Source organism: Tauraco erythrolophus, chromosome Z (genome assembly GCF_009769465.1).
Source record: "Tauraco erythrolophus isolate bTauEry1 chromosome Z, bTauEry1.pri, whole genome shotgun sequence".
Classification (NCBI taxonomy): Eukaryota; Metazoa; Chordata; class Aves; order Musophagiformes; family Musophagidae; genus Tauraco; species Tauraco erythrolophus.
Genome location: NC_141496.1, coordinates 17,632,786 through 17,649,653, shown reverse-complemented (window position 1 = coordinate 17,649,653; position 16,868 = coordinate 17,632,786). Strand labels below are relative to the sequence as shown.

At 42.2% G+C, this 16,868-nt stretch overlaps 2 protein-coding genes across 2 annotated transcripts; both read right to left on the bottom strand.

Annotated features, from left to right (window-relative positions):
- Positions 1-5,228: 5,228 nt before the first annotated feature.
- FBXO4 (F-box protein 4) lies at positions 5,229-11,665 on the bottom strand. Its single transcript, XM_009987116.2, has 7 exons — positions 11,483-11,665; positions 11,141-11,376; positions 9,271-9,491; positions 8,213-8,288; positions 7,544-7,722; positions 6,474-6,649; positions 5,229-5,427 (listed from the first exon to the last, which is right to left on the bottom strand). Exons 1-7 carry the CDS (start codon positions 11,663-11,665, stop codon positions 5,338-5,340), a joined length of 1,161 nt encoding a protein of 386 aa, XP_009985418.2. The 3' UTR covers positions 5,229-5,337.
- A 317-nt stretch (positions 11,666-11,982) lies between these two features.
- On the bottom strand, positions 11,983-15,685 carry RIMOC1 (RAB7A interacting MON1-CCZ1 complex subunit 1). Its single transcript, XM_086629726.1, has 6 exons — positions 15,571-15,685; positions 14,945-15,045; positions 14,395-14,541; positions 13,872-14,003; positions 13,563-13,677; positions 11,983-12,272 (listed from the first exon to the last, which is right to left on the bottom strand). Exons 1-6 carry the CDS (start codon positions 15,677-15,679, stop codon positions 11,983-11,985), a joined length of 894 nt encoding a protein of 297 aa, XP_086485852.1. The 5' UTR covers positions 15,680-15,685.
- Between the last annotated feature and the right edge of the window lie 1,183 nt (positions 15,686-16,868).

Here is a 16,868-nt window from a genome sequence, read left to right as displayed (position 1 = left end):
TTAGCCAGAATTTCCATGATGGGTGATTTTGAGTGCCTACCATGAATCTTGTTGGTTACTGCGGCAGCAGTTTCCAGTGCCTTTTTTTATGTTGGGCCTCTCCAACTATTTCACTCTCAGGCACATTCAGACATACCAAGACACTCCTAAAAATCTTTACACCAATACTTCCTTTAACTTATTTAATTTTCAGTTTACTTCTGAATTATTAGCTGCTTGTGACTGGAACATATGAACACAGAACAGCTAGAGGAAAAACGTTTCATTGTGTGACTGTACACCAGCTGATTTATATCAGCTAACTTCCTGTGGTGAAAAGCAAGTTAAAAAATGTAAATACTTGGTAGAAGTTTTTTGGTTTCAGTGAGTCCAAAAGATGTTCAAGTCTATTGGCTGAAAAGAAGGGTATTGATATTGGCTCAGCAGCAATTCTTTTCAACAAAAGACTGAAAGATGCTTGAATTCAAGTGCACAATTCAACCCCATGTTGATTATACTCAGAGTTGCCCTTCTTAGTTTACATGAATGTAGCAGTAATCAGGTAATTAGGCTCTTTGCTCTCAATAATTTATGTTTTTACAAAATTTGAGTCTTTAATTTTGAAAAAAAACCCCATGATTCTTTTGATATTTTTGTTGGGTAACCTTGAAATTTGCATTCATTGTCTTGCAAATAGCTTGTGTTTTTTAAAAGAAGCATAATGTGCAGCTGTATCAGTGCGTCCTTGTGTTACACTGTGCAAGATTTGGACATGTGATGAATGAAGGTTATATTATAAAAAGAGGATTCCCAGATAATTAGTTTACCTAAATCCTCGTGATTCAGATTCATGATAAAATTTAAAATAATTTATCCCACAGAATTTAATGTAAAGCACATATGCACGTCAAATTTAAACTATTGCTTTCATATGAATTAAAGCTATGGACTTTTCTTTAAATCTCCACAAAATTTAAGAGGAAGCCAGCTGAATTTCAAAGGTAATTAGCTGTGAATACTACCAGTCTTACAGGAGAAAGTTCTAAGCAACTGCTGTTTCTAGATCAATTTGTTTAGGAAACTTGTATAAAAACCTTTCATAAAAGACAAGCTGGATTTGATTCAAAGTTCAGAAAAAGGCTTGGTTTTGTTCTTGGACAGTAGCCCTTACACTTTTACACTTGTGGAACGTCTCCCCTGACATCAGGCTGTGGAATTGCCTTCATAATTCAAGTCTGTGGAGAAGATATGAAAGATGCCACATGAAAATGATATCCCTTTACCAACAGAACACTATTGATTAAGAAATACAGCCCTTAGTCCCTCAGTCCCTCTCTATTTACATCGGTTCCTTGATTGTCACTCCTGCGAACAAACAGAACAGTTTATTTTATTGTTATCACTTTGCAGAGAGTAGTATTAAATACAGTAGGTGTTTCTGGTTTGTCACCAGGATCATTTAACAATGAAATACTTTTCAGAGCTTGGTGAAATATATTTCTGGGACAATATCAGCCTTTAGTACTCACAGCTCTCACCTCCCATCAGTTTGCCAAACTATGGAGGAATTTACTTCAAGGCTGTAAGACTAGTATTGTTGAACTTTTTTGATAGAGTGGATGACTTGGTTGTTTTCAGCATTTAGGAAAAAAATTAATGCTTTTTTTCTCTCCCGTCAGGTGACTGATTCTGTATGCTCTCATGTGCAGGGCCAATGTTCCCAGAGACACTAGGCTCCTTGTGCAAGGACAGCCAAAAATATTACGAGTGTGTATTTGATGGGCTAACACGTGCTTCGGGAACCTCCAGATGTTGAACAAAGACAAACACAAAGTCCTGCATCCAGGAGGGAACACAGTGTGCATCAGCACAGGTCAGGGACTGGCTGGTTTGGGAGCAGCTCTGCAAAAGGGACCTGAGCTCCTGGCAGACCTGCGAACCTGGATTCAGCAGCGTGCCCATGCAATGATAAAGGCTAACCACATACTGAGCTGTGCTAGGGCAAGTGATCATTCCCCTCTGCCCAGGACTTGAGGGTCTGAATCTGGAGCAGGGTATCCAGTTTTAAGCCTACAATACGTGAGATATAAACCAGAGAGAATACAGCAAAGGGCCACCAAGACAGTTAAGAGGGTGGAGCACCTTCCCACAGACCTCAGCCAGTAATAGCCAGACTGGTACCTGTGAGCAGTTGCACAGCACAAACAGACAGGACTTCCTCCCTGACCCTGGGCCAGATGTGACCTCCCTGCTGGGGTTGGTAACATAGTGACGGTAATGCTGGAGGGGGAGCGAGCTAGCATGGGAGATAATCTGATCTCACTGGTTCTTAAACCTACCCCTCTATCCAGATCCACCGTGTTTTGTTGTTTGCTCTGTCTTGCCTGTTGAACATCTCTGCCATACGCCTACCTACATTCTTGATTTGTAGTTTCACCCTCCTGAGGGAGCTGACGGCAGTCTGTGTGCAAACACCCTCCACCTGAGGTTTAAGCACAAGCTCTACCTACAGTAACATCTTCCGTAACTGGCCAAAGAATACTATTTCTTTACTCTTGTACATAAGAAAAATAATTTATCCAGTACCACGAGTGCTAAAATGGCACAAAAGACAAACTAAATCACTGACTAAAGCATCAACCACTTTGCAATGATGTCAGCAATTATTTCCATACGTCCTCCCGACAGTGACTCCAGCTATTCTCTTTAGCTGCAATGCTCATCCTACCAGACAAACCGACACTGATACCCACCAGATTAAACGAGGAGGCAGCATATTCCCTGTCTGTAAGCCTTTAAAAAACACGTTTGCTTTCGCACAGGCTTTTCTATAACTGCATCTGCTCGCTGCCGTACCCGGCACAGGCAGTAAACCCGACGGCTCGGAGCAGTTTTGGGAAGGGGTGGAGCGATGCTGCCCGGACAGCCCCAGCAGCTGGCGCGGGCCAGCAGCGCCCTCCAGCGGGGCGCGCAGCCAGCCGCAGCTCCCGCAGGGAAGCGAAGGGTCCGCGCGCCGCTCCCGACGGAGCCTCCGTGCCCACCCAGGGCCGCCCCGCTAGAAGAAACCGCGGGACACCAGCAAGGAAGCGCGACGCTGTCAGTGTGCTGCCTCCTTGTCCTGCGAGCTTGGCAGGGACTCGCACGCACTGCTTCGCAGCTGGCAGCAGGCATTCTAAATTTCAACAACTGGAAAATTAGCATCCCAGCAGACACTTTCTTTTTGGGAACGCTGCTTAGGAAGCCTCAGTAATTGAGTTTTCTTACAAATCACATGTACTGTCATTTCAACCTTTTATTTTGTGACCACTGTCTACATAAACATCCTGCCTCAGTGGGCACTACACTGACTTTATCGCACTGTCAGAATCCTCTATCCCCAGGAGAGGAAGATTTCTGGGAGCCAAATCCTCATGGTTTTCTCTCTCACAAACTCATCACAGCTGAATTTACTGTGATAAATACAAAACAAAACAGATTTTAAAACATGAGGGTTTTTTACATTAAAAAGTTTTAAAATACATTTTAGTGATGTTGTAATATTCCATATCCAACTAATTTTGAATTTGCAACACTAAGCCTCAAGCTTAATTGACTTACTATGTTTCTAAACTCAGCAGACCCAGGAATTTAAATAGTAAGAAGAGTTTTAGGTGAAATATAAAAGGTAGTGCTAAATGAAATCTGCAGTACATCTCTGCAACCATTTGGCATATGAATTCTCAACAGGCTGGTTGCCTCTTCCACAGCGTATCTCCGAGCACTTCTGTTCCTTTGCACAGCCCACATACTCATCTTCCGTACCTGTACTGATCCACCACAGCACTCAATCATGCAAGGTACCTCAGCACCAGCTCTCCAATTCTTATGATGCTGGACCCCTGTGACTGCACGGACTTCTAATTCCCATTGTTTGTTTCCTAGGCTGCATCCTTAAAACTCATAATTCTGAAGTTATCTTAAATTAATATAACTGGCATTCTTTAAGTTAAGAAAAATTATACTCCCTACTTTATCTTGACCTTTTAAAATGACAGCGAATTAATATCTGTTCACTAAACAGATAACATGCAATCATTTGATGGTTTTTATCTGTTACGACAGCATGATTGCAGATGTGTCTAGGTGCACGCACAGGTGTAGGTGTGCATGCATGAGGGGCGGCTTAACACACAAAGAAAGACTGCAAACATTGTTCTTTAAAAAATAATTTATTCCTTCTGAAGAAAGCAGAAAGATCTTGCATAAAAAAAACATATTCGTAGCAGCTAACATAGCAACAAGTTACTGCATTCAACCCTCTACAGGTAGATCATTATGGAATTATTACAACTAGCAGGAAAGTCACATACACCCCATCACAAGGCGTGGAATTTTCCCCCAAATACTCATCAATATTTTCTCTCTTCTCTATTTCAGAGCACAAAGCACACATACCCTTTTTTAAAAAAGGATAATATCGTAGTATAGCTTCCCATGGATTTCCTTTGAAACTTCCATACGTCCTGATTGGAAGACATAGAAAAACATCTAGAAAGCTGAGTTAATTGTGCACTAAAAAAAAAAAAAAAAAAAAAAAAAAAGACTTCCTATGTCTGTCCTAGTTCATGTAAAAATAAAAAACTCCTCAAATGGAATGTTTCTGACATAGCTGTGTTGAGCATCACACACGTATACCAGATTGAGGGCAGTTACAGCTGAATGTGCTCCATGTAGTCATTTATCTAGGCACCAAGAAAAAAATGGGAGACTACTGCATTTCCATGGAGAGAGAGTGGGAAAAAATGGAAAAAAAAAAACCCAGAACAAATACATGCATAGGCAAGAAATCCAATGCAAGTTTCTGAACATTCATGCAATAACTAACTGGGGAATTTAAGCTTTTAAAAGAGATACTGTCTTTTTATCAACCTACAACTGTAAGCAGAGTTTCTTTGGTCGGGAACCGTCACTGTCAAGGCCTCCACGGAATATACTTAACTAAATGGGTAATGTGTGCCATAGGGCTGTGCTGACAAACTAACCTAGTGTTAGGTATGTTTACAGAAGAGATTAGATTATCAGATATACTGAGAAAAGATTGCACCCTAAAGGCCCCAGCTTGAAAGAAGAAACCAAAACACCCATATTGCCCCAAAATCACTTCTTCATCAGCTACTAGAATCCGGGCAATCCTACTTGTACTTCTGATTCAGAACTACAGTTGGAAGAATGATAATTATTAAAGTATGTGCAGTGAAATATATGCAGGCTTGCCTTTTACATCTCCCTTCTGACAGTGCCCTGTCAGGACAAGATTATCACTTCATCTGAACTGCAAAACACCAAAGACTCTATATGGTAAAACAGAAAATATTTCCATTACTGTGCATTTTTACAATTTGCCTCTTCCAGGAGCCACTCAATTCCATTTAGCAATCCAGCTAAAGTTGCAGCTACAGTGTCCTGCACCTGTAAAAATAAAAAAAAAGCTAATGTATTAGAGATAACAGGATCTAAAAGCATTTTAGCATTGGTCCATGTCTACCGTTAGAGTCAGAAATACCTGCATCAAATCTAAATTTTTATCACTGGTTTAAAGGTCCCTTAGACAAAAAGGGTTTCTTAAGAGTAAGGCACAAAAAGGAAAGACCACTCTTGACAAAATGAATTATAAAACCCATTGGGAAAGCCTTGTATTCTTGGTATCAAGGTGAATTTTATCTCAATTGTTCCACCAGCTATTCTAGAACATTATACTTACTTACGGATAAGAATCTACTTGAAAATTCTTCTCACAACTCTTAAAGTAAAAATGCTGCTGGTTTTAAAATTCAATGCTTATTATTAATCCTCAGATTTAACATATTATAAAGTGGCTGTTATAAATGCTATGCTCTTTAAAATGCCTGTAAACATTTTCCTTACGAAAACAAATTATCTCAGAGTAGGATTTTGTTTTTTTCTGATTAAGTATTATTCTTCAGCTACACAACGTCGCCAAAAATAAATTATGTGTGGCTGAGCTATACTGATACACACTGTGCTTGACAAGCATAAAAGAACAGGTTCAGGACTTCATGTGCTAGGTAAAAAACAATTTGTCAAAAAGTCAGTACATCACATCAAGCAAGTGACAACTAACAGTCTCCTGAAAATGGCAGAAAAATCTACCTTGTGTCCAAGGCCTTGGTCTTGACTCAGGAAAGGTAGATTTTTACTATACTGAAGCTTCCTTACTCCCTTCAGGACCAGTAATTAGTCCTTCCTTACCTTCTGGCTCCATCTGAAGTTTCTTGTGTGTTCCTGGGCAAGCCACTCACCTCCCTATGTTCAGATAGGCTAATGCTTCATTTTAGAGGACCAGAGCAACTAAATTCTTAATTTAAGTGGAGAGCTCAAGTACTAGTGTTGAAAGCTGCACATTTGCTTCGCTAGGTGCAGCTCAGGAACTACCATAAGCCTAAATTAAACTCAAGTCACAGGGAAATAGAAGATAAAGGTTTAAAGGCAAGTACCATCCAGGGCTGACGTAGCAGATTTAGTTGCAACTGATGTGCCATGTAAACACAGGGAATTCTTTTCACGTCAATGTGAGAGACACAAGACAAAACTAGCAGAGGTCTGTTCGGAGGCCCAAGGGCTGGATCAATCATTGCCAACATACGAGCCAGCTCCTCTTGACGATCATGCTCTGAAAAAACAATTTTTAATATATGAGTATTAATTATATGCAAATCCCAAGGATAAGTGGGTATTTTTTTAACTTTTCAAATATTTAAGATTTCGGAGGTGAGGAAACAGAGGGCTGGCTGGGCATGGCCAAATTATCTACTTCTGCTTATCACAAAGCTGGATCATCCGCATTCTCGTCACACAGATGTTCATGTCACACTTAGACTGATTCTACAGGCAGACTATTACAGCCCTTAACATCAGAGTGTTTTCCAAGTACCTCACAAAGATCAAAATTGCAACAAGGCATTGAAAAATACTTACACACTGTACAGTCAGCAGCCCTTCTCTACTGACCATATTTCTCTCCTTAGTATATCCCTTCATACTTTTTTATCCTCTTCTTTTCTGAGCTAGCCCTTTCCCTCCATTTAAAGTTGATGAATGTAAAGACAATTACTATAATAGGTATTTGGATTATCCTCTTACATGAGTATCCTGATTTGGACTAACTCCATCTTTTACTGCAGTTTTCCTGATGAAGGTTCTGTTTCCTGGCTATCACACCACCACTGATGCATTTCAGGCTTCTTCTCCTATGGCTTGTTTTGGTTTTGTTGTGTTTTTTTTTTTTTAATCCAGATGATTTCCCACATGTAGCTTAGATAGCAACCATATCCTTATGTGCCATAAACGAAAGAAGGAGCCACAACCTCTCACAGGGAAATGAGGGAGAGTATCTAGGACAGCGGACCTCTTCCAGTGGATAAGCCATGAAGAAATAGCAGTAATGAATGAGATTTGTAAAGAATCAGAACACGGATTTTGATATATTGCATATTCTTCGCAACCATTTGTGACATTCCAATCTTTCACAAAATATGAATAAATAAAATAAAGATAAATGCCTTACTTCTATGAGCTTCTGCATTAGCAACATAAATGAATCCATCAGCCACTTCGCACACCTTTTTCACTTGAGCTATTACACTGTAGTGCACGGCTTGCTGATTTCCTGCTATGCTGTTCTCTTGGTAGAACATCTTATTCACAGCAGAAGCTCGCTCTACCCTTGCTCTCCTCCTTTCCACGCTGAAAGATATTTCAGTAGTCAGGTTAACTGATAATGCAAAAATTTGACTTTGAGAGTGTAGGCAGCAGAGGAAAGGGACAGGAAAATGGCCTGAGCCAGCAAAACACTTTCATTTCTCCCCTCACCTCCTGCCCCCGCTTCTTTTCTAATGTACATATACAGATGGTTAGCAATCTGCAAGATGCATATGAAAATACACCCCAGGATGAGTTTATATAGTGTTTCAAAAGGCAATCAACCAAAGTATCAAGAGGGATAGAAGCACCTGTTATGTATGTCACACACATTCGCTATGCACAAGGTTTGGAAAAGGTTTGTTACTTCCATGTGAAAATTTAGCGGTTGGAGAAAGAAAGAAGCCATGCAAATGTGCATTGAAGCTTCAGTTTATAAGGGATAGACATGCATGTGAATGTCACAAAAACATGACAAAAAGTATGAAATAACCAAGAAATTGCACTTTTTTTTTCGGCGGAGAACAAGTCTTACCTGGTGGTTGAATACAATGTCAGAATATTGAATTTTTGACTGTTATTAAACTGAAAACTGACTCCTGATCCAATTCCTACAGGGAAACAATGAATATATGAGATTACAGATATTTCATTATTGAATACAACTAAGTGGTAGACTGAAAATTTCAGTGATGCTATAAAATGGATATATCCAAGCCTAAATGCTGCTGTTAGGGGTAGCAAATTCACTATTTTACAATTAAATGTTATACATGCTCTAATTTATCAGACTATTAATTTAACTAAAATAATTTCAATAGTATTAACTGAAAAGGAGGCATTTCCATGTTTCTGATACTCAGACTTGAACCTAGAAACCTAAGTCAGAGAGGAGCTAGATCATTTATTAGCTGAAACTGGCATAGCAGAAGCTCTAGTCTGTTTATGACATAAGGGAGAAAAAAAGGTAACACTAAGAAATTGTATTTTCACACTTTCTATAAATACAATTTAATTATTCCAATTCTGCTGTGCTGAAGTAAACATTAGTTAAAAAGTAATAAAATTTTTGTCTCTGATTTGGACTGAAGTAAAATTACAGATGTTTAAAACTATGTTTTTAAACATTAAAAAAAAAAATCCTTCATCTGCTCCTTTAACTCTTTTAAATGATATTTATACCATTTGACAGCACAAGACTGAATCATGTAAAAGATCATCTTGATTCCCTGTATAAAAAAACAAGCGTGTTTTTAGCCATTCACCGCAAGCAGTATCTAAAGAAAGTTCTGTCTGCATTTAACCATTAAAACAGGAGGCGTGACATGAGTACAAAGAGCAAAATGATCCGACATTGTGCAAATTTAATAATAAATTCACTGTAGCTATAATTTTATCCTGAACATCTGTTGCATTTATGCTTCCAAATAAATACAAAGAGAGAAAAGTTCTGTTTTGTTTTGTTTTACCATTATGCTATTGAGTTTCAAGGGGAGAAAAAAAGCATGCCTTTTCTTAATTTCTATCCCAACTCAACCTATTTTTGTGTTGTATCTGTTTGTAAAACAAAATGAAACCCAAAACCAGCATTACCGTGAATCTGCCTTTGAGGTAGGCCAGCTACTAGTAGAATTTCTGGGGATGTCATCATCTTTTGCACTAAAGAGTTGTCCAGCTCTTCCAAACCCGGCCCAAACATAGCAAAGCGAGGTTCTGGCTGAGTGACCAGTGATTGCAAAAAGGAGGTCACAGCCCCGTATCGGGGATGGCTTGATTTCGAACTTCTTCTACCCTGAGGACAGCTTTTTTTGTATCTGTGTAAAATAGATGCAACTAGAAATTAAACACAAAATACAAAAGGGGTATTAATCAAACAACATGAATTGATTTAGGTCCCACACTTTCCATTCTTTGCACTGGTACAACTTAAGCACAGGTAAAAAATGATGACATTCCACACGGATGGTTTCAAGCACTAGAACCATGCAGGTAAAGGCATCAGTCCTTTCAAAGTCCAAATACTGACTTTTTGTACCTTACTATACTTCTACCTATGGATCTTCTAGTTTACTCTAAAAAAAAAAAAAAAAAATTACAAATTCTCCCACTCTCCCTGAACACACAATGGTACTAAAATAACACAAAAACTGATGAGTCACATACAATAGAAAAAATATTGAGACTTTTAAGGCCATATCAAACCTTCATTAGACAGCTTTTGCGTTTATTAACTATGAAACAGGAAACTCCACTTGAAAAGGACCATTTTTCCTGTAGGCATAGAGGACGTATGTTGTGAAAGTAGACAGGTGTTGCCTGCAAGCTTACGTGCTCATTTGATACAGAAGCTAGAAGGCACAGAAAGACTATTATGGTAATCACGGGAAAGAAGTAAGTCACAGAAGTGACACACATCCTAGAGAAGCCGCTTCAGTCTTTGCCTCTGTGGCCATGGTAGGTTGCTGCTGCTGGAAAAATCACTCCAAGGAAACATTAAAACTGTGCTCCTCTACACCCAGAGACGCTTCAATTGAGATCAGTGAAACCACTGTGTGCTCACAGACACTACGGAAATCAGTGACAGCTGGTTTCAAATAGGTGATGCTCTGAAGCATTCAGACCTAAAGAGAATTAAATCCAATGTTAAAATCAGGAGATACTTTGCATTCCAAACTCTGGGTGCGTCTTTCACATCTGTAAAGTGGGGATGAAAGGCACTGAGGTTGCAGAGGTTAGTGCACTTATTGAATTTCATAAAATCACTTTTGGAAAATTTAACTGTAAATTAAAAAATTACTGCAAATTAATTAAGGTAATTGAATGAAGTCTAAAAAAAAACCCCACAGAATACTCTCCTGAAGAGTTCTTTTTAGTCATTTGAACACATTATGAGTGCTACTATGCTTTTCAAACTGAAAACACAGTCTTTGTCTTAGGGCCTTTGACCATCAAGAGCTAAAGCAATACTACTTGTTATTCTGCACACATTCAAAAACACAGTATTTTTTTTCCCAAGTAGATAAAAAACCCCACAAAGATTCATTCCATTTGCTGTAGTTTAAGACTGCTTAGTACTTTTATTAAAATAAGAAATCATTTGTCATTTTACTGAGAGCCACACATTTTCATCAACAGTGTGCACAGCTTCTGAGATGACTGTATTTCTGTGGCATAGCAGACATGCAGTTTACAAAAAGCTTTAATTTTTTTATAACGTTATCTTTGATTTTTTTTTTTGCAACGTTTTACATTCTTGTTGAATTCCAAACAGAAGGAGCTGACCGAACTGCCAAACAACAGGAAACTGTATTTCCAAAATAAACAATAGATTTGAGACACATGAAAATCTAAGCAGCAGCTTACAGCACAGCTTTACTACTGTAAATAGGCAAGATGCCTGTAGACTGAATATCACTGCTGTAGAGAGACTGTAAGTCATGTAAGAGAATATGAAGATACTTACACTGCCATGTAATCGTACAGCACGTTATCGCTGACCCCTGAAAAGGTTTTATTAAAAACCTCCACACCTGGCAGTGATTTCCAATCAACAGATGTCCAAAAGGGGAGATCCCGCAAGAGAAAATATCTCCACAACAATGGATCTTGCACAGCCACCCTCCAATAACAACTCGTGCTTCCCAAATTACACAAATCTTGGGGCGAGAGGAAGGACATGATGTTCAGCTGCACGTTGATCTGAAAAGCGTTGAGAGCAGCGGTTTAACGACCCAAGAACCAAGCAGGGAAGATGCAAGAGGCGGAATAACAGGCTTTCCCCCAACCCTGACCGGGCCTCACTCACCGGCAGCCTCTGCAAGATGCTCACCTCCTGCGCATCCTCCGGGAGCTCTGGACGCGGGGGACCCGCGAACGCGGCAGCGCCGTGTTTGCGGGTCCCCCGCGTCCAGAGCTCCCGGAGGATGCGCAGGCTACCCCGCACGGTGGTCTCCAAACCCCCCCGCTCCTCCGTTCCACCGGCAGCCATAGCACTGAGCCCTGCCGCCGCCTCTCGGGCATTAGTGCGCCGGCGCCGGTGGGCGAGGCGAGGCAGAGCGGAAACACACGCAGTCATCCCTGCGTCCGAGTTTATCATTACACAGCCGTGGGTTTTTTTTTTCTAGAAATCCTTGATTAGACCTTGGACCTGTATTGCTGGAGTTCCTTGAATGCCTGTTTTTAATTCAAGGGAAGTATACATTTTGATCAGAGCTAAGAACGGTCAGATACTGAAGCAGAGAGCACCCCCCCTAAAGCGCGCTCTTCGGACACAAGGTTTCTTCCAGCGAGACAAAGCAGTGTAGTTTAATTGTGGGATTTCACAAAGTAACACAACATTTGTTTTGCAGTTGTTGTGTTCCACCCTTGGCCTTTTAAAGGTCCCTCACATACAGTCACATACTTCGTTAACATGTTTTTGCCCGTTTCTCGGAAATCCAGCCACGCGCTCTGTGATCTGCAGCCCAGGTCACTGTTAGTGACGGAATCTGTCATCTCAAGGCTTTCCTGCTTTCCTTCTCCACAGTGCCGCAGTCCCCAGTAGCACATTTCTCCACTGTACATCATTGCCAGTAAGTGAGTGTCACTAAATACACCTGCAAAAATAATTTAGATCAAGCACTATTTGTTCTAAGCAAGTACGCAGCTTGTTAACTTCAAGTTATTTTTTTCAGTAACACTGAAAAGAAATTTGAAAAACGCAGTATAAGGGTGTTAAAGAGGTACACCAAAGAAATAAATTTTAACCGTGAGATGACTGACATAGTCCAGAAGAGAACCTGGATCAAGGCCTTGCTCGTTACTCTATTTTACCCCTCCATAATGCTAAAATCTGTAAGATTGCCATATAAATATTATTCCAATAATTGTGTTCGCCTGTTATCTTAGAGAATTTCAGTATTTCTTTACAGTCCATTAAGTGCAGGCATGACTGCGTGTTATTCATTTTAGAATACGTCTGTGCCTCCCACAATTTACGCCTAAAAGAAGACGCTGTTTGAGCATCATCTTAACTCAGGTTAACCAGCAGCAGCTTTAGTATTTGAATAGAAAGCCGTGTACATGTCCATGGTCACAGAAAAAAAATATCCTGCTAAATAAATCTACAGATCAGTTACTGAACTTGGCTTTGCACTGTGCAGCTGAATTGGAGCAATGCCACTTTCAGGTGAAATTAAGCAAGAAGGTGCTCCATCCCCCCACAGCCAGAGCAGAGCTACTTTTGAGTGTGTACAACATGGACGTCGTGTCCCCAGCACCAGCGGTTTTACAAATCCTCTGCTGCTGTATCACCCTACCTGCATCACCCGAAACAGCCTCAGATCCTCATGTAAATGCACTATAGTAGTGCAACTTATATCAAGCTACGTATAGTGGAGGCAGAGAGAATAAAAGTTTGCCAAATCTAAACTAGTTTTGCACGTACTATCTACCTGTGTGAAGTCAGTAACTCTGTGCTCTGATCTGTGCTCTCCTAGATCTAAACAGGAACACCAACACAGGAACACCCAGCACTCTCTGCAGCCGTATCTGTGCTTTCAACATTTGTCAACTGACAATGGGATGATTGTAAAACACGTGTGCTGTGCCTAAACCACCAATTGCCTCAGTTTACTTTCCTCCAGTGCACTCAAAAACATAGAAAAAATGAGCACTGTCACCTCCTAAAGCCCATGAATGAAAAAGAAGGGGCTGGGGAGAGTAGGGGCAGGGAGAGCACTGCTGCCTGCTTATGTGTCTCATCTATTTTTTTTTTCCTAAAAAGTGAGAGTTTTTGCATACAAATGAAGTTAAACAACAAAAACACACAATAAAGCATTTCTAAAGTGGAATAGTTATTGAGAGGAGTAGGTTGTGGGGTTTTTGGAGGTTGCTTTTTTTTTTACCTTCAGTGAGTAATCTAGCTGTGTCTTTATCTTGAAGTGAAACATCTTCATTTAGCTGAAGAGGGCATCTAAAGCTAAGCATCTTCATCAAGTAATGAACTCCATCATTAAGACACTGAGTATAGTTAAAAAACAAAGCAAAAAAAGAAGTCATTTAGATAAGTTCTGATTAATTGCTAGCCAGATATATTTCTAGGTATGAACTTCTCCAAACCCTATTTAAAATAAAAAAGCTGTATTTTAAAAGAGAAGAGTCAAACTTTAAAACTGTATTCACCTGATCATAGAACTTCTTTTAATCTCCTTTACCTTTTTAAACATGGCAATGTTTTCCTGTAGCCATTCAATCCTTTCTTTTGCTGTATGACAATACATGTAAAGCAGGGCTCCTTTTCTCCAGTAAAGACATTCTAACAACTCTGCACCAAGGATGTTGATGGGCTGAAATAAAATCCAACAAACTGGGCTAAACCAATAGTAAACCATCTGAACTACTCATACATACACTTATACATGTCAACAGTATATTAAGTCTCTAACCTTAGGGGCTGTACTTGACAGCAACAGTCACGGACACAAGCATAATACTTTGGATTTAAACTGCTAAAAGCATCTGGAATCACGAAATTCTAGCAAAAAAAATTCTAAGCACACAAGTTCTTTGAAAAAAGTATTTTCAGGAATCACTATTTATATACAAAAGACTTCAACATTTTTCAGAAGATCTTAAATTCTATCCATCGAAACCACAAATACTACCATTCTGTTCCAGATTTTTTATTTTTAAAGAATGAAATAATTAATTCTCTGGCTGAATAACATTAATACTCACTTCTTCATCTATGTTGCATTCCCTCACTAGGACTTCTGGTTCTGAAAGAATACAAATAAGTTCTTTAACTTTTTGCATGGAAGATTCTTCTGGAAAATCTTCATCCACAAGCAGGTTTTCCTCAAAATATGTAACGTCTAAGACAGCCTATGAAAACAAGAAGATATAGAATGTGAAAATGCAACCAGCAAAATAATCAGGTGGTGGTCTACAGCAATATATAAATGTGTTACAGTTTATAAAAATGTTACAATTTTAAGGTAATTTTTAACATTTATCTTCCAAAAGTCGCAAGTTAAATTTATTGTAGGATTGCTGATGGTGAACATAAACTCAAAACCCTTTCTGTCCTTACAGTACTAGCACAATTACTTTCAACTCCAAGTTATTTTCTAATTCAAACAAAAGCAGCCTTGTACTTCATGGATGTTCACCACACACATCAAATAACAGAAATCTGCCACACCCTCTTTCCTAAACCCAACCTTCTCCCATGCCCTTCTACACAGATTTTCTAAAAATGGAGTTCTAAATGCTTTAATTATACTACCTGTGTATAGAGCTGCCAAAGCACAGAAGGATGTTCTTCCCCTTTGTTACAGAGGTCCTTCAATTTCTCCAGAGTAGCAGAGCCCTTTGCTAGGAAGGTATCTAAAGGAAGAATAAAATTTTCCTTCAGCACTGGAAAGCACTCGGCAAGAGCCTCGCTTATTCCTCCTTTCCACTTCATATGGTTTTATCCGTCTTTGAGGTATCTACGGCGCAGCCGAAGAGTGTTTCCACAGGCTCGTTAGCTACCCTGTCTGTCACAACTAAACCAAGTGCATTCCTGGTCACGGTCTGATGGTTCCAAACCAGTTCCACACACTCCGTCTGCAAAGGCATCACATCCCAAAACCACAACTCGCCGACGCGCAGGTACGCATTCAGGCCTCAGCTGCGCCGCTTCGCAGCCTCCGGCCGGAGCCCGGCCCGGCGCCGGCCGCTCGCTCCCGCGGGGAGCCTCCTTTCGCAGGAGGAGGGAGCGGAGCCCTCGGCAGCCGCACGGAGCCGATGGGCCGCGCCCCCCGGCCCGCTCCCCCGGCGCTGCGCGGCGCCGGCAGCAGAGGGCGGAGCGGGCCCGCGGGACGCCCGGGCAGGGCCCAGCCCCGTCCCCTCCCTCCCGCCGCCTCTCACCGTCGCCGCCCGCTCCCCCGAGCGCCGCCAGCCGCCGGCCCAGCGCGGCGAGCCGCGGCCGCAGCGCGGACACCGCACCCCGCGCTTCAGCACCCCCCGCCTCCGCCATCGCCGCCGCCGCCCGGCACGGCGCCCCGCCCCGCGCGGCACGGCGCGGCTCGGCGCAGCACGGCACGGCACGGCTCGGCACAGCGGCAGCTCCGCACGGCCGGGACGGCGCTGCGGCGGCGGCCGCTGGGGCGGGGACCGTCGGGGCGGGGAGAGGCGCGCAGGCGCTGTGGGCGCGGAGGGGCGGCCGGAGCCCGGTGGTGCGCGGTGCGTTCCCTGCTGGGGCGGGATGGGGCGGCGGTGGCCGGTGGCCGGCAGCGGGCGGGGATGGCTGGGACAGGGTCTGCTGGAGCCGGAACTGCTACCTGCCGGCGTCCGTCGCTTCTGCTGCAGGCTGGTCTTGCCACCGCCAGAGCGGAGGTGGAGTGTAATTGTCCTCTGCTGACGCGCGGGCCGAGGCAGCAGGAGCAGCAGGGCGCCTCAGCGCTGCCTCGGGCCGAGGGACAGTGAAACGGCACCGGGGCTGCTGGGCCAGCCTTGAGCGCCCTGACGGCAGCGCTTCAGCTTTATTTTCATGTGGGCTTTAAAGGTCTTCTGTAACAGACGTTTATGGCTTCTGCAGTTCTGTGTCAGGGTCCTCAGGGAGGGTCACTGAATCATAGAAGATTTGTGTTAGAAGGGACCTCAAAGATCAACTAGCTCCAACACCCCTGCCATGGGCAGGGAAACCCTCCACTACACCAGGTTGCCCAAAGCCTCATCCAACCTGGCCTTGAACACTTCTAGGGATGGGCATCTACAGCTTCTCTGGGCAACCTGTTCCAGTGCCTCACCACCCTCAGAGTGAAGAAGTTCTTCCTCAGATCTAATCTAAATCTACCCTCTTTCAGTTTAAAGCCATTGTTCCTTGTCCTATCTCTACATGCCCTTGTAAAAAGTCCCTCTCCAGCTTTCCTGTAGGCCCTCTTTAAGTGCTGGAAGGCTGCTATAAGATCACCCCGGAGCCTTCTCTTCTCCAGGCTGAACAGCCCCAACTCTCTCAGCCTGTCTTCATAGCAGAGGTGCTCCAGCCCTTGGGTCACCTTCGTGGCCCTCCTCTGGACTCGCTCCAGCAGCTCCATGTCCTTCTTGTGTTGGGGACTCCAGAGCTGAATGCAGTATTCCAGGTGAGGTCCCACGAGAGAATCCCCTCCCTTGACCTGCTGCCCATGCTTCTTTTGATGCAGCCCAGGATACGGTTGGCTTTCTGG